Below are 23304 nucleotides of genomic sequence, written 5' to 3' on the forward strand. Positions count from 1 at the left end.
CTGTCGTGCTTTTATTCATTTAACTGATGGCAGCTGTGGTTTGCACAGCTGATACCTCTCATCTGGACAAAAAGTCAACTGATTTTTCCTGCTACTATCAAATAAGCCACAGGAGCAGAAGAACCAGAAGTTTGTTGAATAATTATAAACATAAAACAAAAAAACAGTAATAGTATCTTATGTGCACTTTTAAAGTACTTCCTCATTCACATAGCACATTGTCTTTAGATCCTTCAAAGCCTCCTATTGCCTTAGAAGAGGTACCCATGAGATGTACAGTGATAGTGATTAGTGATTAGGGAGGAACTGGAGGTTAAAAAACAAGGTGAACTTGTGACTGATTTTGAAAGGGAGTGTAAACTCTGTTCAAATCACCTTGTTTTCATTGCTTTAATTATATATGAAAAGGTCCTTCAGTTGGGGTCTCTAAGGTAGTAAGTCCTAATGAGTACCTGGAGCACTGCCATAGCCAGCCAGAAAGAGCTGTCAGTGAAACATGAGAACAAAACATAAGGTTCATTTTCCTACACACATACATTTTAAACGACTAGGCAACACAGCATAGTGTTTAATGATGCAGGTGCTGGAGCTAGACTGGATGTGAATTCTGGTTCTTTCCATCGTTAGCTGTAGGACTGTAAGCAAATTACTAACTTTTCCATGTTCATCTTCCTCCTCTGTAGAATGGGAATGATAACATTGCCTTCCTCATCAACTTGGTGTGCTGAGTAATTCATGTAAAATTAGTTAATTCATGTAAAGTGCATAATTTAAAGTAATGCTTTGTGCACAGTAAGAGCTCAATAATTGTTGACATCATTATCATCATCATCATGCAAAAATCACAATGATCAGTTGCCCATTTGGCCAATTTTATTTTTTACAGAGGTGGAACAGGAGAAATGAATGCACACAGATAACACACTACTGCTGATTAAATATGCTATGAAACAACTGCACTAATATTAACTTATGATTTTATTATTTATTTTAATCAAAATTGTTGTGTGAACACATTTTCAAAAATAAAGTACAGTCAGACAATGCATTGTCTGAACCTGTATATTGCCTGTAACTTTTTAAGCACTAAAGATAAACTTTACCCAACTCATAATTATAGCAAGGACCAAACCCCTCTGTTTCAGTATCAAGTGTCCTGACTCGGTAATTGGTAGAATTAAGTTCTTATTCTGGCTTATCCCTGACTCAAGTATCCTGTGTCTTTATTTCTCCCTCTACTTTATGAAGACAAAACAAATACACTAGAAGACAAAAGTTCAGCACCGAAAAGAAATGCTTAGCCTCCAACTAAGAGCAACAAACAATTCTGGTAGTGAATTTTATGGCAGTGATACTGTGTAAGAGACAAACCTGTTGATTTTGAAAACAACCTGAAAGGCTCAGGCAGTTCTAAGTGCTTCTTGCCTATCATGCAGAGATGCCAGATTAATAAATCAGAAAATGTTCATGAAGACCTTTGTACTAGTCATGATATAAATATGTGTACTCTTGATGTCTCCTTAATAACAACAATAAAAATAGACAACAGTTATTACATGTTTACTGTACTCAGGCCACTTCACCAAGCCTTTGGGCCCAGAGATGATATCGTTTGTGCCTTCTGTCTTATTCACAGCACCTGGCACAGTAAGTATCATTAAGACATATTTATTGGCTTGACATTTAAGGAATTTATACCAATTCCAAAACCTGGGAATAGGTTTGCAAGTAACTGTGCTTTGAAGCAGTGTTTTTCAAACTTCTGGTTATGACCCATGAGTAGCTTATGAAATTACTACAGTGGGCTAAAAATAGAATTTAAAATAAATGGAATAGAAAATATCAGCACATAGGGCAAGCAGCAAGTCAGTCTAAGTGTTGAAACTTATATACTCACATATAAATGTGTATACTAGCTTATGATAAAAAATGTATTTTTTACTCAGCTGTAGTTAAGATTTTCTGAAAAGTGCTACCATAGAGTCTTTTGAAAACATGGCTCTAGAGAAAAATATAAAATATGATTTAAATATGTTTCTTCACAAATATGTTTAGCAGAGTACTTTTAAATACCTACTCAAGATTTTTTTTTTTTCTTTTTAAAGTGGCTCACCCTTCTGCTTCTTAAAAAGAAGAATGGCTAGATTGATCTCCAAGCTATGTCCCTTTTCCCATCTGCCAGCTCCTTTCTATCACAAAGCTGGCCCCTGTTCCCCTGACATTAAGATGTTGGCTTTGAGATGTTTTCCTCAACTGTGCTGCTCAGCATTCACTATTCCTCTGCCGTTCTTTTTCTGCAACTAAAACATAGCATTTAGCACAGAGTCTGACAGAGTGTGGGTGTCTGTAAGAAATATTTGTTGAATTAAAGGTTAGTCAGGTGGCCGCCTGGAAGGACATAAATAGATTATGGCATGTAACAGAGTAATGTTAGCAGGCCTACTTAGGAATAGAGTAACTCTGGCTCAGCTGTACACTGCATTCATTAACTGTCAGGTTCAATGTCCTGTCTGGACTCAAAGACTCCAGTTGCAAGAGAAAAGTCAAGTCCACTCCAAAAGCAACTCATTCAAAGATGGGAGACATACCATCACCCTCAGACCAAGAGGCACAGACAGCTCCACCCCTAGGATAACTATATGCCAGGAAGTGTAATGTTTAGGAATAAGGAAGACTTAGGTATTTAAAATAGCTCAAATAATGACCAGTGTACACATCAGTTTTCTGGTCTATTAAAGAAAGGTAGCTACATTTGATAAATCCTTCCCATTCTTGCTTGAGATTTCTATTAAATCTCAGAAATAACTTCAAGACTGTTTTTCCCCCAGTCTTCTGCATTGACTTTCCAGGATGCAACAACACTAGCTAGCTAGGATGTTCAAAAACCAGAAAGTGCCTCTGAGACACACAGGCCCTATGATATGAATCAGCCCATCTTTACTTTATGCACCCTAGCCACCCAAAATGACAGGCCCTTTCTGTACCACCTTGAGGTTCCCAAGGTATGCTATCCATAAGTGCCTAAAACCAAAGAGCAAAGACGGAAGAGGAGATACTTGCAAATGATGGATCTTTGGTGAAATAAGCTTATGACCCATGAGCCATCCATGACTACACTAGCTCCCACACTAGGAGATAATAATGGTAACTGTCATTTATTGGACATTGATCAAGTTCCAAGCCCTTGATTTTCATTACCTCTTTTTGTTCTACAGCAACCCACAAAGGCTGTATTGTAACTCCCTATTTACTGGTTAGGAAATAGAGTCCTGGAGAGGAGAAGTGACTAGCTCAAAGTCACACTGCTTGTGAGTGTAGGGAAAGCATCAAAGACCTGTCTAGCTTTAGATCCCATGCACTACGATATGGAGGACGAGACTTCTTCATAACCCTGCTGACATTTTCTATCTTTCATTGTAAAATTCAGGACCGTGAACTGACAAGGATAATCCCAGAGAAGAGTCAGGCACTTTCCAGAATTTGTGAGTTAACTGCTGCTCCTCTAGTCTAATTTATTGGAGAACAAGAAGATTTCCAAGACAGGGTGGATGAAATACTTTTGAAATGAATTGGAAAAAAAAAAAAAAACAGTTCCAAGGTTGTAGAAGGAAATTAAGACAAATGTCTAAATACCTGCAGTGGAGAGCATGACTCAGAATAGGAGAAAGAGACATATTACACAATGAGAGTGGCAAGCGAGGCATTTGGATCTTCCAAATCAAAACATCCTATATCCCACGGAAAATTAGGAGGAAGAAGGATTCACAGACTCCAGCAGATGTGAGGAATCTTCTTTTTGGCTTCGGCGAGAAGAAAAGTTACACTGGAAGTTGATGCTTCTTTGCCAAGGACATCAGAGGCCAATATGAATAGGACAAAGTGAATTTATTCACACAATAAGCAAACATTTACTGAGTGCCTATTGCATGCCAGGCACCATGCTAGGGCCAGATGAATGCAGAACACAAGGAGTGAAGCAGTATAAGCCTCACAGAGCAGTTCAGATTGCCCAATAAATGGAGGCCATGGAACTGCTGCATTAATCCAAAACATAAAGCATTATTTGCAGAAAGGGGCCCTCATGACTGGGACTTCGCAACCAGGCTTCCTCTGGGAAAATCCCTGTACAAAAGCAGAGCACCTAAAAGAGCCCTGCCTTAGCCAAGGAATAAATCCTAGGCATAATCTAAAATGCAAACTGGTCTTCAGGAAGAAAAAATTTTCAATGGTAAATAAAAAAGCAAAAAAAAAAAAAATAGCATTTGGATCCCATGGTGAAAGACACTAAAAGGAAATAAAGATATTGTTTGAAATAGCAAAAATGAAATTCTGACTCAACATTTTTTCAGTGATTCCAAAAATGAAGAAAAAAGGAAAGCAATTTAACATAAAACTAATTGCATCCCAGCACTTTGGGAGGCTGAGACGGATGGATCATGAGGTCAGGAGATCAAGACCATCCTGGCTAACACGGTGAAACCCTGTCTCTACTAAAAATAAAAAAATAAAAAATAAAAAAATTAGGCAGGCCATGGTGGTGGGCACCTGTAGTCCCAGCTACTCGGGAGGCTGAGGCAGGAGAATGGCATGAACCCGGGAGGTGGAGCTTGCAGTGAGCCGAAATCACACCACTGCACTTCAGCCTGGACAACAGAGCAAGACTCCATCTCAATTAAAACAAACAAACAAACAAAAAACATAAAACAACTAATTGCAGCATGATGTACTGGATTCAATTCTGGAATGGATAAAGACATTAATGGAAAAAATTTCATGAAATGGAATAATGCCTATAATTTAGTTGAGTGTTATACCAATGTTAATTTCTTAGTTTTGATAAGTGTACCATGGTTATGTAAAATGTTAGCATTACAGGAAGCTGAATGAAGGGTATATGGAAACTTCTGTCCTATTTTGCAACTGTTTTGTAAATTTAAAAAACGTTTTTATTTTTAAAAGTTTTTAAAAACTGCTTCACAGGACACTCTCAGGTGACTTCTGACTTTAAAAGAAAATGTAAAGATAAGAGGGGTAGATAAGTAAGAAATGCAACATGGACCAGCCAGAAGCCATGGTTACCCACAGCCAGGCCCCAAGCCCCTGCCTCCACCCCCAGGTCAAAAAAGCTAATGAAATCATGGGCTACATCAACAGAACATAATATCTACGACAGACAGTAATAACACTGTGCTGGTTCAAACCACATAAGGAAAACCGTATCCCCTTCTTGGTTGTACCTCTGAAAAAGATCGTAGATAGAAAACAGAAAGTCTGTAATGAGGGCTAGTTAGAATAATGAGGAAGAACTAGAAAGGAAAAGACAAAACTTAGAAAATATCTTAGCTCTCAGGGAGTATTTCTGTCTTGAACTTGAAGGGCTGCCCCATGTAGAGGAAACACTTACTTTGTGAGTTCCCAAAAGTACAGCCAAGACCATGGTTTGAATTTACATACGGAGATTGATGTTGGAATTCAATGTAACAATTCTGACAATTTACCCTCAGAATTGAAGTCAAGAGCCACTGTGATATTGTGGAATATATATTTGGTCTTCATCCAGTTTCTTGGCAAAATCTACTAAAATCCTTGAACACTCCATAGTGATGAGTATCTTTTGTAGGCTAATGGTAACTGGGAGCCCCTAGGTTCTTTCAGGATGGGGGCTGGTCACTGGAAAGACCAAGGCATGATTAGAAGGTTGGGACTTTCAGCCCCAGCCCCTAACCCCTAATCCTTCACCTCTGGGGAGGGGAGAGGGGCTGAAGGTTAAGCTGATCACCAATGGGTAATGATGTAATCAATCATTGCCTATGTAACAAAACCTCCACAAAAACTCGGAAGGACAAAGTTAGGAAACTTCTGGATAGCTTGAAATGTGGAGGTTCCTGGAGGGGTGCATCCAGAGACAGCATGGAAGCTCTGCACCCCTTCCCCCATACCTTGCCCTATGAATTTCTTCACCTGTCTGTTCATCTGTATCTTTTAAAATATCCTTTGTGGTAAATGAGTAAATGTAAGTAAAGTGTGAGCTGCTCTAGAAAATTTAGTGAACCTGAAGATGAGGTCCTAGGATCCCCAATTTATAGCCAGTGAGTTAGAAATATAGCTGACAACCTACTACTTGTGATTGATTGACCTCTTAAGTGGGGTAGGGCCTGGCAGTCTTGTGGGATCAAGCTCTTAACCTGTGGGATCTGATGTTACCCCTAGGTAGACAGTGTCAGAATTAAATTGAATTAAGGGATGCCCAGCTGGTGTCCACTGGAGAATTGCTTGCTATGTGGGGAAAACCCCTACACAGCTGGTGTCGGAAGTGTTGCGTGGAGTGGAGAGTAGAGAGGAGAAAAAGCAGTTTGGTGTTTTTCCCCTCTATCTCTTCAACTCCCCATGATAGGAAGTGCTCAAGTAGAGGCTGGATAAGTATCTGATGTGAACTTGGACTGGATAAACTCCAAAGTGCCTGCCAATCTCAAGAGCCTGGGATTCTCTGGTGAAGGAGAAAACCACTTCTAGAGACTTATGTAGAAGTTTGTAAATGTTCGGGGGTCTCTCCTGGAGACCTTGGGCATCCAAGTTGCCCAGTGTTAAAAAAAAAAAATCATCTGACTCTGGCTACAAATTCCATTCATCTGCTTGGGAGGCTGCTTCAAGGCCATCAGGAAAGCAGGGACCAGGACAAAAAGGCTGGCCCACACCAGAAAAGGGCACACAGCAGTTGCAGATGTCCTGAGTTTGGTATCCCATCATGCTCTTGTGTAAGATCAGTCAGCATCACAGAACTATACATTTTAAAATAATAATAATTTCAACTTCTGTTTTAGATGCAGGGCATACATGTGCAGGTTTTTTACATGGGTATACTGCATGATGCTGAGGTATGGGGTACAAGTGATCTGATCACCCAAGTAATAAGCACAGTACCTAAGAGTTAGTTTTTCAACCTTTGCCCCCCTCCCTCCTTCCTCCCTCTAGAATCCTAGGTGTAAGCCACCCTAGAGGTCATTGATACAGTCTTCCACCAACTGTAACTAAAATGTTAAGGGACAACCAGTTTATTTCCCATAAAGGCAATCCAGTCTGATCCTTTGTCAGACACAGTTCTACCCTATGTTGAACCAAAATCTGTCATTTCTTCCCCAGTACATGGGTCGGCAACCTTAGGAGTGACTCTCATATGTTCCTTAGCCTTATTTTTACTTAATACACCAAGTCTCTTTAATTATTTATAATTTAACAAGCTAATTACTCTCCTCAAGTTTCTCTCTGGTTAGTCAATGACCTCCTCAAATGTATCATTTAAAATTAGCCCACATATTCTAAATGTGCTCTGACCAGGGCAAAAAATAATAATAATAATAATAATACTGAAACTATAGTTACACATTAGGGACACTGTAGTTCTATTAATGCAGCATATGTCTGTTTTGGCTCCTGTTGGGTTTATTGCCAACTATAACCCCATGTGGAATTCGCTCAAAACAGGCACCATTTCATACAATTACAATTGAATTTTGGGAGACGATGGTTAGATTTCATCTTGCTGCCTTTGTGCAGTTCTGCTAGCTTGTCAAAATCTTTTTGAACATTGGGAGTATCCACTGCCACACCAGCCTTCCTTGCCAGGTTTGTGTCATCTGTAAACCAAATAAACCTGCCTTCTGTGTCTTCATCCAAGTTATTGATAAAAAGGTTAAAGATATTAGATCAGTCATTCACTAACAAACACTTATCAAACACCTACAATATATATGTATGGTACTCAAGACAGAAACCAGAGGAGGAACTGTATTTGTACTGGGGCAGATCCTAAAGTTGTCTGCTTTCTGTTAACAATGATGTGGACTTCATTCCATGAAGATTTAATTCAACTAATTAGGTACTTCTTGATCGCTTACTCTTCTCTTGACATCATGCTAAGCTTTGTTAAAGGAACAAAGGAACCAAAAGCTACAACCCTGTTCTCTAGAAGTTTGTCTCTCAGTAAAGAGGCAAGCTTTGGCACACAAAAAAATTTATGATACAAGACAAGCAGCATTGATATAATTGACAAAATGAGTAGTCCAGGTAAGATATTTGATTCTGGTTGAGACTTTAATGTCACTTCATTTAAAACTACAAAAATAATTACAGGTTTTTAGAGTTGAAAGGGATAACAGAGGTCTTCTAGAACTACCCTCCCCTCCCACCTCATCAATATTACTTTGAATGAATGGGGAGTGCTGTCTCTTGAGTAGTTTTACTCTTTGTTAGATCTAATAATTAGAATGACATTCTAGCATTTCCTGTGTTAAATCAAAAATTACTTCCCTGTACCTTTCTATCTACAGTGTAAACACTCAATAATTTTGTTGAATAATTAAATGAATGAATTATAATTCTGTTCTCTGAAACTGGAAAAAATAGGTCTGATCAAATCATTTGAAGACAATTATGTCCTCATTCAGTCTTGACTTCTCTATCCTAAACATACACAATTCCTTCATTTGATATGCTTTTGAGACCTCCCCATCCCCACATCATTCTTGTCATTCATATTCTGACTCTGTGCCTGGCATAATACAAGCACTCAAGATATGTGTACTGAATGAGTAAACTGGAAAGCTCCAATATGTCAATATCAGCCTCAAAGAGAAATTTCCATAACTGAAGGTATTGCTGAAAATGTGATCAGAAAGTGAATCTGTTGCAGTTCCCTGGTACTGAGCATTATAATTTTATTAATCTGTAAATGTTGCTTAGATTAGATAAGCTTTTGCTATTGCTTTTTTTTTTTTTTTTGCAGAGGTAGGGGCGTGGAGCCAATCCACTAATGCCTCGTATTGATTTTGTAGTGAAGTAAAATCTGTAAACCGTTGACACAGGGACTACTGAATAACTTAGTGATTAAGCCTCCAAACAAATGTTTATCAGGAAAGGCTAGACCGCAGCATTTATTTCTATGTGAGAAAGCATATCATATGGGTTTCTATGTGAGAAACCCATATCAAATGAAGGGATTATGTATGTTTAGGATAGAGAAGTCAAGACTGAATAAGGACATAATTGTTGCCTTCAAATGATTAGATCAGACCTATTTTTTCCAATTTCAGAGAACAGAATTATAATTCATTCATTTAATTATTCAACAAAATTATTGAGTGTTTACACCATAGATAGAAAGGTACAGGGAAGTAATTTTTGATTTAACACAGGAAATGCTAGAATGTCATTCTAATTATTAGATCTAACAAAGAGTAAAACTACTCAAGAGACAGCACTCCCCATTCATTCAAAGTAATATTGATGAGGTAGGAGGGGAGGGTAGTACACATCTTTCTATGGTCATGCTGGTATTCTGATCACCGTAACACCTAAGCCCTTGGGAAATTAGAAATTCTACAGGATTCTAGGGAGGAAGTCTAAGAGGGTGGACACAGCAAGATACCTGGAGGAAAATGACAGGATAAGTTGACCTTTTAATACCAAGTGGTATACCCATTAGAATGGGCCCAACTGCCCCTGAAGAAGATACTCCATAAGTTGGTGCCAGTGTTCCTGACAAGGAGAAATTTCCCTTAAATCAAAATAATAAATCCAGGAAAACCTAAGGCCAATAACACCAGTAGAAGTTGGGGCTTTCCTGATGTCAGCTTTCTTAAGGCTGCAAGCAAGGCCAGGCAAGAACCAACCTGGAGGTAAAGGGAGCAGAACACGGCTGCTACAAAGATGCTAACACTGTCTAGTGGATGTCAAGCACCCGCATTTATTGAACGCCAGGCTTTTTATATGCATTCTGTCTCATTCTCCAACAATAAACCTGTTAGTAGGTGTGATCATCACCATTTTATAGCTGGGAAGATTGAGGCTTACAGAGGTTCCAAAATTTGCCCAAAGTCACAGAGATATAGTGATAAAACCTGGCTAAGGCATCCCATCTGTCTGTCTCCAAAGCTTTTGCACTTAAGCACCATGCCATGATGCTTTTTTCTTATGTGTTTATTCACTCTTTAACAAAGAGTTTATCAGGCACCCTCAGTGCTCCATGCCTGTGCTAGCCCTGGGAATACAGTGGTAAATAAGACACACACTGTCCTTCACAGAGTTTAGCACTCTGAAAAGAATAAGAAACAACCAAACATGTAACTACAATGAAGTAAATATCCCAGTAGCAGAAGTTAAGGGTAAACTCACCCAGCATGAGGGATTAAGAGACCTTCCCGATAAAGTTGCCTTTAGAGGGAAGCTTAAAGGATAAGCTAGCAGGACAAAAGAGAGAGGGAAAGAGGCAGAGAAGGAATAGACTTTTAAGATTTGAGAGTGGGTGAGACACACTGACAGGTGCTAGGGCCTAGTAAGGCTGGAGTGAAGGATGGGAGTGATCAGAACCTCCCAAACAGGCCAAAGAGATGGATAGAGTGAGGTTACAGGGGGCTTGGAAATGGACTGGAATTGGCAATGGCAAGAACTAGTAAGGTCACATAGATGTGACCTAATTGGATCTCACAGATTCCTATGGATAAGAGGAATGCTGGAGCTGTGTGGACCAACACTCCAAAAAGGCATTTCATGTTGAATGTAGTCAGTGTTAATTTAATGTAATTTGTCTGGCCTTGTGAAGCCTGCCCTGTAAAATCTCTGAACCTCTCCTGTCTTCTCTCTTTCGCCAACCCTCAAGGCAATAAGAGGGAGGGTCAAGTGGCTGATGAGGAGAAAGAACAAAATCATTCTAGTGCCTTTCTTTATGTGACCTGCCAAGCCTTAGATAGATTCCATCTTTCCCACTTGACAAATGAGGAAACAAAAGCTTAGGACAGTTTGGTGATTGTGGTAGACTGAATTATTGGTTCCAATCCATCATTCTCTTTAAAAGTATTATGTATCTATACATGGGCAGGGGTTTGTGGTGCATGGAGTGTATTTCTTCTCCTCTTGACTTTGGATTTGATATTGCCATTTGCTTTGGCCAATGGAATATTAGCAGACATGATGTGTGCAGAAGCTTGAAATGTGCTCTGTGGTTGGGCATGCCTTCTTGCACTTTTACCACTCTCCGAAGATCATGCCCTGCAGCTGCTGCTCCTCAAACCTGGATCCTGGAATGAATGGCACAGAGTATTCCTAAACCTTGTCTACAGCCTGGAGCTAAGCTCAGCTGAGATCAGCAGACTCCAGGTGACTGAAAGCCTGAAGCAAAGTCCAGTTAACTCCAATTAACCCAGACACGTGTGTGTGTGTGTGTGTGTGTGTGTGTGTGTGTGTGTGTGTGTGTGTGTGTGTGAAGTGTTTATGGTTGTATGCCATGGAATTTGAGGGTAATTTGTTATGCACCATCGTCATGGTAATCGCTGACTGATGAGAGATTACTCTGAGCTTACAAAGAAAGTTCCTGGAATACACAGAACTGCCTTGCCATGGAGCTAGGCTGCCCTGGAGGCTGGCCCTCTAGGGAAGAAACAATGCAGACAGCCACCCAACTCCACTCTACCCACCCCACCACAGCCCTGCCCGCCACCTGGCACTCACCTGAGTCTGAGGCTGCTGGGCTCACCAGGCTGAGCAGCTCTCGCTCCTTCTCATAGTCCCCTTTGCAGAGCAGCTGCCCCTCCTTCAGAACAAACTCGTCACCCTTCTGAAGCTGTCGCTCGCAGACACAGCAGCAGAAGCAGCTCAGGTGGTATACACTCTTCTGGGCCCGCATAACAAACTCATTGGGAGCGATGGCCTCGAAGCAGCCCCCACATTTAACAGCAAACAGCCTGGCAGCAGGAAGAAAGGAAGTACATGCACCATGAGTAAAATCTGGCTTGGTCCTGGGTCTCCCCTGAAGTCAACAGCAAAAGGAGTTTCAAGAACTGGGATATGAATGTTAGAATGGAATGTACTTTAAATCCAGGTTAGTTATTCCCTATGGGTCTCCCCTGAAGTCAACAGCAAAAGGAACTTCAAGAACTACGATATGAATGTTAGAATGAAATGTATTTTAAATCCAGGTTATTTAATCCTTGAGGAGATTGCACTGAAGCATGCAGTTGAGTCACTCAAAGACTGAAGAAGAGTGTCTGACTGGATAAAGGAAATGTGGTACATATACACCATGAAATACTATGCAGCCATAAAAAGGAACAAGATCATGTCCTTTTCAGGGACATGATTGGAGCTGGAAGCCATTATCCTCACCAAACCACTGCAGGAAAAGAAAATCAAACACCATATGTTCTCACTTATAAGTGGGAGCTGAACAGTGAGAACACATGGATACAGGGAGGGGAAAACACACTCTGGGGCCTCTCAGGGGGTGGGGTGGGGGGAGGGAGAGCATTAGGAAAAATAGCTAATGCATACTGGGCTTAATACCGAGGTGATGGGCTGATAAATGCAGCAAACCATCATGGCACATATTTATCTATGTAAAAAGCCTGCACATCCTGCACATGTACCCCAGAACCTAAAATAAAATTAAAGATTAAAAAAGGAAGAGTATCCGAGTTAATGCCCAGAATTTATTTGCTGTTGTTCATGACACAGTGCTTTCAAAGGTTGGTCTACAGACTGGCACCAGGCAAGTTGTTCAGAATCCCTAGGGGAGCTTATTAGTTAAATTATTTCAATCAGCAATAGCAATAATAAAATTGTCCAGGCCCACTCCTGTGAGAGTGTAAAAGGATGTGCCCCAGAATGTGAATTCTTAGCAAGCTCTTGAGATGTGTAAGAGCTTAGATGTGTAAGCTAGTTTTTGAGAAATGGCATCCCAATTTCCCAGCCTGATATTCAATAGATTCAGCCTATCTCTCAAGACTTAACTCTTCTTTCATTTATTTTCAACAAAACAGTTAGAGTATCTATTATATATGCCAAGCCAAAAGCAGTAAGTGCTAGTGATGTGAAGATGAATAAAGGAAAATCCCCCTCCGAATTGAGTTCAGGCTAATGGAAGAGATAGACATATCCAAATAATTAAAGTAGAGGGCTGTGGGAGTACAGAGCGGGAAATAACTAACCTGCAGGGAGTGAGTGGGGGGTGCATTTAGTATGTATTCAATAAATCTAAATCAAACAAAAGACAGGAAGGAAGGCAGGCTGGCAGGCACAAACGGGTGGGAGGAGGGACATTCCCAGAGGAGGAACAGCCTGTGTAAAGGCCTGGAGCCATGAACAGGCATGGATGCCCAGGTCGTAGGGTGCACTCCACCAAGTTAGAGGCAGGTACCTCCAAGAAGGTGGCAGGTGAGGTTAAGTCATGACTCAATCACACAGTAGGAAGCTGGACATCATCTGGCCAGCAATTGGGAGTATCAAATGGCTTTTTTTTTTTTTTTTTTTTTTGAGACACAGTCTTGCTTTGTCACCCAAGCTGGAGTGCAGTGGCGTGATCCTGGCTCACTGCAATGTCCGCCTCTTGGGTTCAAGCGATTCTCCTGCCTCAGCCTCCTGAGTAGCTGGGATTACAGGCGCACACCACCACGCCCAGCTAGTTTTTGTATTTTTAGTAGAGATGGGGTTTCACTATGTTGGTCAGTCTGGTCTTGAACTCCTGACCTCAAGTGATGCTCCCACCTCGGCCTCCCAAAGTGTTGGGATTACAGGCATGAGCCACCTCACTAGGCTTGAATGGTTTTTTAACATGGTAATATCCAAGTTCTGGAAAAGGAGCTCTTGGCTATATGAAAAGTGGAGTAGAAACAGAGGTAGTGAGATGAGTGAGCGGCTGGGAAATTATCAGGGTCAGGACTCATGCAGCAGAGGTAAGACAGAAAGAAGGGGGCAGAGCCTACAGCTGGGAGATACGAAAGCATGGGGCATGGCTCCCAGGGTCCTAGTGGTCAGAGCTGGCAGGTAACAATAATGCGAAGACTCCAATATACAAAATTACTTATTTCCTACCTCTGGGACTATTTATGTCATTTCCCCATCCTAGAAATGATGTTTTCCTGTTTAACTTATCTGAACCCAAACCACCCTTCAGGACACGGCAGCTTCCATCTTCTCCTTGAATCCTGCCCTGATCTGTGCCCCCCAGCCTGAAGTGACTGCCCCTCCTTTGAATGATGATACCAGGAACTATCTCTGTGGGTCATTCCACAGTTCTCCGGAGATGTCTCAGAACTACAATATGAAAAGTGGTGGGCACTGGAGGCCTGTGCTCTGCCACCAGCTCTACAGATAACCCTGCAAAATCTTGGGCAGGTTGTTTAGCCTGCGCCTTCATATCTCCTTTTTTCTGTCTGTTATTAAGATGTTAGGCCAGTCTCCTCCAGCTACAAAAATTCTACCATCAATTGCTTGCAACTGCTGGCTCAAAATATTATCTTACTCTTGCCTTATTATTTTACTTTTCCCATGTTTATAACTTATCTTGTCAACAACTCCTATTTCAAGAACAAGGCCTGTGGAATATTTATATACTCTCACATATGGTGGGTGCTCAATAAAAGTTGATTTTATTTGACTCGTGGATCTAATTTGTTCACCCTCTTTCTGAAATAACATAATATATATAAACAGCCTAGCATATGAGCTGACACATAATAGATATCCAATAAAGACGTCTCTCTTCTCTTCCTTGTCACTCCAGAGAAATAACAATTCAGGGTAACCTATGAGAAAACTAAAATTTGAAGCAGATCCCTCTGTTTCCTTTTTCTTTTTTAAGTTGCTTGATGATACCATAATTGCATTTGTCAAAACTTTGGCATAAGCACAGAGACAATATACCCTAAGAATATCTCTGGGATTCATTCACTATAACATTCATTTTACTATTTCCAAAATAAAGAGGTTTTTTTTTCTTTTTTAAAGTAGTAGCAAAATAGAGGGGAAAATACTTTCAAAAACACTCTGTTTATCCCCACGTGCCAGACGGGTCAGTAGATACGGAAAGGTCAGATGGTGTACAGGAGAGAATGTCAAGGGGGCACAGAATGGCCAGAGAGAGCAGATAAAACTCCACACCACTCTCCTCTTTATAAAGCTAGATACGAACTGACTCAAAGCCTATCCAGGGAGCTGAGGCCACCGTGCTCTGCTGATGAGCCCCACCCCGGCAGGAGCTAAGAAAACAGGAACAACTGAAGAGCATTTCATATAGGCAGGCCAACTACCATGATGGCCTAAGCGCTGCCAATTCATTCACTCAAAATCTCATTCATGTACTCATTCAATCATTTATTCATTTCATTCATTCTTTCATTTATTCAGAAGCATCCACTATGCACCCTGCAATATACCACACTTTGTGTCTTTACAGGGAGAGGAGGAAAAGAAACCCCCATCCAAACAGCATTCATGTACATAAACAAGTACATACTGAGTGTCTGTTATGTGGTAGGCATTGTTGTAGGCACAAAAGGATACAAGACAGACAAATCCTTGACCTCATGTAGCACACGTGCTAGTGGGAGAGACAGTAAACAAACACATAAATGAATAGATAAATCATGTCTAACCTTACGGATTTACCTTTAGGGAACAGAATATAAGAACAATATAAAGCAATGTCCCATGAATATAAAATAGAATGGCATAAAGCTATCGTATATGTAATTATAATATTTAATCACCTCCCAACTCTAAATTGTGCTGGTTTATGATTCTAAGTCAATACATGTGCACTGTGTGTTTACCTTGGAAGCTTCCTGGAAGAAGGCAAGAGTTTTGAGGGTGGAATGAAGGGGAAGCTAAGGAGAAGTTCCCAGGGAGGCATTAGCACAGGTTGACACAAAAAAGAGGGCCATTCAAATTCTTTGAGTGAAGGAAGGCAAGGCTTGGAAAAGATGATGAAGCCACCTCTCAGGAAACAGCCTCCTGGGACAGAGGCCAGGCTGCAGGATTGGAAGTGCATGTGCTGTCTTCCTTTCAACAAAGGCCTTGAAGTACCACACCAGTTCTCCCTGCCCTTGGCCATCAGAAGCACCTCAGAATAACCTATCGCGATATGCTTCTCCTCTGCCTCTCAGTTTCAGCGAGGAAGTGAAACTGGGGGACAGTCCAAGGGGTTGGAATGGCTCGTTTATCACTAACAGTTATGGTAGAGCCTGGAACTCCAGGTTCCAGCTGCCCTTCCCCTGCCCTCTCACCTAGTGCAGTTTTTCTCTCTATGTCTAAACCTCTGGCACATCAGCCCTTTGACTATTTGCCTTGACTCCCTCTCCCCTATGCTGGATACTGTCATTGGGTAGAAAATCCACCCATTTCATCCCTGGGCCCCAAGTCCCCGGTTGCTGTTTGCCAACCTGAGCAAACTAATCAATGCTTTTCCAGGAGCTGGTCAAAGGCCCTTTGTCCCCAAGCCCTCCTTCTCCTCCCCTTCCCCTGGAATTAACTGTTAAACAGACTCAAGGCAAATGCTCCCAGGGAGTCAACAAGCACTTGAGAAGCTGCAACAGCAGGTGGTAGCATCTGTGCTTGTCTAACTTCCACCCTGCTAATCTCCTCCTCTTTTTCTTGCCTTCTTAATTTCATCCCCCACTCCAAAAATTTCCCCCAAGTTGGAGAAGGGAGGGTTGGAGTGAGCTCAACAAAGAAAGCCCACCATGTTGACTCAGGAGTGGCTAGAGGAAGTGGCGGGAGTTGTCTGGGCTCAAATCCTGAAATGGTCATGGTCACTGGGGATTACAGACCAGGAAGAGCAGGGCAGTCCTGTTTTTTTCTTCTCTCCTTCTGTTTTTCCCTCCCTTTCTGGGTTCAAACCAGATCAACCTCGCCTTACTACCTTGACTCCTATTACCTTCACTAACCCCAGAGCAATTCAAGGGGAAAAGTTGCATGTGGTCCACCACCTGTGTGCCAGATGTGTACACAGCTGTACGGCTACTGCTGTGGACCCAGCTGCCGACTGTACACCTCCCACAAGTTGTTTTCTCTAAGGCTCAGACAAGCAGAGAAAAGGGTTTGTTCAAAAGTCCGGGTCATAATTAAAACACAGCCTGTCTTTTCCTAATGCTCTGGATGGCATCCCCCATGGTTACTTCCCCCACTGAATGCTAATGAGACCTCACTGTGGGTTCACAGCCTGGCAGCCTGGCTGTGCCCTGGCCAGCTGGACAAGGCTTCCAGAGATGTCCAGCTCATCAAGGCATACATAACACCACCCAGCTTTCCTTGATGTTATAAATTGTCCTGCCCCTGAAGGCTCTTCAATTGATTCCTTATCTCCTCTTTGCATTTAATTCCCTCACCTGTAAAATGGGAATAACAGTATCTACCTCTTGGGAAAGCATCCAGTGCAGTACTTGTTGCAGAGACTAAGCACTCAGTGCTGTTCTTCCTCTATTGATCACTCTCTGTGGGGAAGGCTCTGGGGATGCCGTGATAAATAAGGCTGTCCCTCTCCTTAGGGAGTTCACATTCTCTGGAAGGCAGCAGACTCTAAATATATGACCTCAGTAGGATGTGTTGGGATATGCAGAGAGAAATAGCTGGGAATAGCACAAAGGAGAGACCTTCACTTAGCTTAGACTAAAGGTCACAGAATCTTTTGTCTTACACTTTCTCTTCTTTTCCTCTTTCTCCCTGTACCTCCTCTCACTCTCCCTTTTCCACTCACTCTGCCAAGCAGGAAAATAGAGGTTGGCCGATATGCTATTCAATGCCTTGCTGACATCTCTTCTTGTACAGCTGCAAGCTATAAGATGCATAACTTTCAGTTTTGGTGAGAGAGCCTGGGTTCTCAGGCTCTGCCACTTCCAGGCAGCATGACTGGAAGCTAAGGAGAACACCACTTCATCACTTGCTGCCTCAGTTTGCTTTGATGTAAAAGGTAATAATGATGTCTTCATTTCTGGACTAATGAGGATTAAATGTACATGGAGTACTTTGTGACCTATAAGGTGTAGCACAATTTTTTTGTGCCTTTATCATTTGACCCTTGTGGATTTTTCTTTCTTGCCTCAAACATGGTTCTTGTTGCTTAAGAATTTTGTGAGTTCTGGTCGGGTGCGGTGGCTCATGCCTGTAATCCCAGCACTTTGAGAGGCTGATGTGGGCAGATCACCTGAGGTCGGGAGGTCAAGACCAGCGTGGCCAACATGGTGAAACCCCGTCTCTACTAAAAATACAAAATTAGCCAGGCATGGTGGTTCACGCCTGTAATCCCAGCTACTCAGGAGGCTGAGGCAGGAGAATCTCTTGAACCCGGGAGGCTGAGGTTGCGGTGAGCTGAGATCACACCATTGCACTCCAGCCTGGGCAACAAGAGAGAAAGAGCAAAACTCCGTCTCAAAAAAAAAAAAAAAAAAAAAAAAAGAGTTAAAGAGTTCCATTCTAAGAGAACACTTCCTCCGCAGCATGAGCCCTTCCACTGACTCCTCCCTGCTTTGACATGTGCATGACTGCCTCTCCAGAGCATAGTGCTGAACCAGAAGATGAACCAAGGAGACACACTGCTCACGGTGCAGGCAGAACATGCTCCTTACACCAAACCATGGGCCTCTCACCCTCTCTCCAACATGGGCCAAGATCATCGAACTGAAGCAGTGTTTCTTGTAACCAAACTCAGTCATCCTGCCCTAGGTGAGGTGTCGGGGAAAGAACACAGGACTTGGAATGAGAAACCTGGGCTCAAAAGTGCTGCCTTTTCCAAGATGCCTCAGAAAAGCCACCATCTTTCCCCGAATCTTGGTTATCTTATCATCCATTTCTCCATGGAAATGTTCTGTCCTAGATCAGAGTTGTCTAGAACTTAGAGGCTGAGGAGGAAGGATGACTCTGTTTCCTAGGTCTCCACACACTTTCAACCAGAGAAACCCACTTCGTTCACATCTAAATTCAGGTCTCCAGATAGCGTTTTAACATGACACTGCCTTGCTATGGTAATTCTTGAACAAAATCTTCTCCAGAAACATATCATTCAAATATATATAAATATAAAACAGCTAAAGCCAAAAGACATGACATCTATTCTATTAATACAAGAGTATCACTGGAAGACAACATTTTGCTCCTAAGACACATTGGAAACCCACTAGGCTGGATAATTTCTTACTCCCATTTTTATATTTCAAGTTTTTATTACAGGAGTTGAGAAGCCTCCTCTGTAACCAAGGAGACAAGAAGGTTTCAAAAGCAGACATGAAGGGTTGATGCCTGAGAAACTACTAGCAGACAAGTCTATGACAATCAACAAAGAAGCACCGAACTTCGGGATGCAAAGCACACTCCTGTACTGCAGGCATTACAGTCTCCACACAAGATGACAACCAACCGAGACACTCTAGGGACTCCTGGATTTCGATGCCTGTTGTGTAATCTTAGGAAAATCACCCTACCATTCTGAACACCAGTGTCTTCATCGTTAGAATATATTTCAACTCCAAAAATAATATTTCTGCAAAGGAAGGGGGCTTATGGAGGACAGGAAAAAAAGAATTAATCTTTATTGAATACCCACTCAGTGCTAGAAAGTGTGATATTCTTTTTATCCATTATCTAACTAAATTTGTGGGATAGGGGTAAATAGAACCATTTTATCAACTCAAAGAGAATCTGACCATATTTCAGTTCTCTCCGTAAGAGAGAGCCACTCTGGGATGGCGAACTCATGGGTCCTGTTTTGTATTTCTCTCCCACATGCTCTCTAGCACTGTCTTCATAGGAGAAACATGTAGAAAGATCAAGCAGTTAAGATGGCAGCCTCAGCTCATGAGAGAGTCACAAGACAGGCCCATGGTTTTGTAGAAGGTCCTGAGACGAGACTCCACTGCAGACATGTAGGTAGGTGAAAGGCAGGAGTTAAAAAAGAAAGTTGATCCCTTTAGGCTACTCAGCTCATGGACCCCAAAATACCTGAAGGGATTTCTGAAAGAGGCCTACCCTCTATGGGTGTGGGTTAGAAACAAATAGTGTGTGGGGACACTCTGACCCAACACCACCAGCCAAGAGTCTACTGTGACTCCAAAGAGATTGGGAAACAAGACAAATCTTGCTGGAACCCTATTCCCTGGGGAGCCTGGTAAGTCGGGTCATTCTTTTCAAGATATAGGCAGAAATGTAGCCAATGGGGACAGGGTTGGACCCAGGAAAACCTGAGGAAATCCACCCAGAAAGAGGCTAAGATCTTCATTAACCTCATCCCAAAGTTCTGCAGACCTTAAAGAGAGCTTCTTAAAGCCTCCATACCATAGACAAACAAGTAGAAGGATGGAGGACAAAGCAAATCCATGAAAAACCCTGATGCCAGTTTGAGCCAACTGTAGTGTACTGCGTTTGCCCCACCAAAATAAGAAATCACAGCCATCTGTAGCTTTGGACAGTAGTCTACTACAGGTCAGCTGTCTTTCTCCAGGCACCACCGATATGAGTTTTGATAAGGTATATGAACCCTCTGGTTTAGAAAGTAAGAGAGGGTTTGGGGCTCTTTAACGAGGCAGGAATCTGTGTATCATTCAGTTTCCACCTCTCCACCAGGGGGCAGCATAGCAGCATTCATTCAGTGCCATGTTGACTTGGTAACTGAGGTCATCCAGGCAGAGACAGGGATTGGCCATAAGCCAAAACTGTCTGCCGGAAAATCTGCTGCTGGGAGTCTGGGAGACCATGTGGCTAAACTGAAGGAGAGATGGTGAGAGAAGAGTATTCAAAAGTATTGAGAACCAAAAGCATGGCTTGTGGCCTTAGAAGTAGTGACACAAGCAACCTTGTCAGCTGGCTCAAGGTCTCTGTCCTTGAGGCTGAGCCAACAACACCACAATAAGCAACTGAGCACATGGTCCTGGGGCGGTGGGAAAGTCTGCATGGACAATAGAGTGGCAGGATCTTCTATAGGAGACAGTCTCAAGACTCTGCAGTGGTGAGAAAATGGGAAACAATAAGTGGCTGGCAGAGCCAATCAGGGTCTCTGTCTGCCTGCAGCTCCTGGGGAGCTATAAGGAGGACCATACAATGGGATGAACGAGTGGGAGCGAGAACTGCTAAGTATGATGTCTGCACGTCCCAGAGGCTCCGGGAGGCACTGGTATCACCAAGAAGGGCAGGATAATGCACATGGTTTTTCATCTATCACAAATGTTGCTGGCAATGGGTGGTTTCTACCTTGAAATGGTAGACTAACTGCTTTTCTTGTTCTCACAAAGTGTCCATTCCAGACTCAGCAAGACATTGTGGGAAGAGGACAGCTTTTGACATCTGATAAAACCTGGATTCAAACCTTGATTAAGAACTTGATCAAGTTACAAACTCTCTTGGAGCCTCAGCTTCTTTATCTCTAAAAATGAGATCATAACAACCTTATAAGATATTTTGGAGATTAAGTAAAATAGTGTATTTTAAGTATCTGACACATACTAATTGCTCTCGATAAGTGGTACTCACTAACTGCCTTTATTAAAATCAGTTTACCATATCTACCCATGTAAATATTTATATAAGATAATTTATTTCAAGACAGTCAATTGAGCCAAAAACAGAACTTTACATGTATCTCAAGGCTCTGTCCCTCATTATTATACCAAATCAAATCAAACTTCAACCAGCCTTTCATATATTACTGGAGAAGACACCAACAAACAAATATGAAAGGCCAAACACTTGAGAGGAAACTGAGGGTACATCTCATTCAGGCAGCTATGGCTATGGTCTACCCTAACCCAAGGTCAATATTGACACCAGCCACGAGTGTTGACCCACACACAAATTCATTGCCTAACACCCAGCATATGTTCAGGAAGTTGTCAGCTCCATGTTTAGCCAACCACAGCCAACAGTTGCTATTTGGTTAATGCTGACACTATCTGGCAAATATTTGAAACAGACCCTTTCCCCACATCATTTTGGTTCTCAGATGACTGCTTCTTACAGAGGCTGCTGACTATTGTTGGACATGTATTGAGACATCCCTATCCTTGCCTTGCTTCCCTGGCTATCTGACTTCCTGTCCACCAAGAGACCAGTCAACCTCTTTCCTCATATTACAAATGGAAAGAAACCAAGGCCAATAAAGGGGCAATAATCTACCCCAGACCACAAAGAAAGCTATGATTGCTGAGAGGACCAGACAGAGCTTGAGACTTAGTCAATGATCAGGAAACTAAAGAGATTATAACATGGCCCAATGAGAGATGAAAAGGTACTCCTCCAGGCTCTTAAGCAGTGTTCTGAACAACTAAATGAGGAGACAATGTCAGACAAGCTGAATGAGTGCGCTGTGTGTGGGACAGTGAGTCTCTCCCACTCAGAAGCTTTCTTTTCCTCCCCTCTTCTTCTTTGTTGAAACCTGAAAAGTATGAGTCAAGCCCTAGAGCAAAAGACTGTGGTGAAAGTGTGTATTTCAATAACTCAAGCCAAGGTGGCACAACTTATAGACTTTGCATATTGTCACACAGACAGGCACAAATGGCAAGAAACATAAAACAGACATATGGAAAATATATGTTTTCCTTTTAGGGAGTTAAGGTTTGGTTTCCTTTGAAAATGTCAGTTTTCCTTTGCCTTCATCCTCATTAGCCTCCTGGGACACTCTTAAACATATCCAGCAAACAACGGAGCAGGAGAAATGAGGTATTTTTAGCTGATATTCTGGGCACAGATTCCTATTGTTCCACAATTTTTGGCTTGGCTGGATGGCACGTGGCCAATACAATGTACACTCTTGCAAAGAATGTATGTTTCCTGGGCTGTGTGTGTGTGTGCGTGTGTGTGTGTATGTGTGTGTGATAATAGGAAGGACAAGGGTTTTACTGATGGTGTTTTGATGGGAAAGATTCTGGGATACTAACAGGGGGCCACGTCAAACTCTCCATGAATCCTGTTTGCTTTGGTCAACATCACTTTTCACTTATTATTACCATTGTGCTATATGTCCAAAAAAAAATTTTTTTAAAGCCATAGTGTCACAAATGAAGAGCTCCTAGAATCAACTGTTTCCAGCAGTACTATATTAGGAACTAAAAGTATTCTGAAAACCAATGATTACGTTCCCAAATCATCTGGTGCACTGCCTAGCATATAACAATGTTCAAAACACTGACAGTTATGATGATCTTCCTCCTACTTATACATGACTCCTGTTCTCAAGGGTCACCCAGTCTTGTAGGGGAGACAAACAAGAAAAGAAAAGCATCCACTGACAATCTGAGTAAAAATCTCCCTGTGGCATAAAAACCACAGGGAGCTGCTATGAAGCTTTCATTTTCTAACTGATGGGTGGAAAATATATCTGGATTATTTGAATTTCCAGAATGCCTTTAGTTCAACGATCTCAAAGCACATGCAATCTTGTATAAACATCTTAGCTCTGAAATAATTGAAAAGGGGGTCAGATTCTAGGATCTTATTCAATTACACTCATTTTTCAGAGGACAAAACTGGCATAACAGCAGAATGTGGCATATTATG

At 41.9% G+C, this 23304-nt stretch overlaps 1 protein-coding gene across 3 annotated transcripts in view; it reads right to left on the reverse strand.

Annotated features, from left to right (window-relative positions):
• Positions 1-23304, reverse strand: part of LOC105492957 (LIM homeobox transcription factor 1 alpha) — a 155380-nt gene that overhangs the window by 36122 nt on the left and 95954 nt on the right. For all 3 annotated transcript variants that reach the window (XM_011760347.2, XM_011760346.2, XM_071074807.1), the window contains exon 4: positions 11503-11735. In XM_011760347.2, the coding sequence (XP_011758649.1) occupies positions 11503-11735 (233 nt within the window). The remainder of the gene's footprint in view (positions 1-11502; positions 11736-23304) is intronic.

Source organism: Macaca nemestrina, chromosome 1, assembly GCF_043159975.1.
Source record: "Macaca nemestrina isolate mMacNem1 chromosome 1, mMacNem.hap1, whole genome shotgun sequence".
In the NCBI taxonomy this organism is placed as follows: Eukaryota; Metazoa; Chordata; class Mammalia; order Primates; family Cercopithecidae; genus Macaca; species Macaca nemestrina.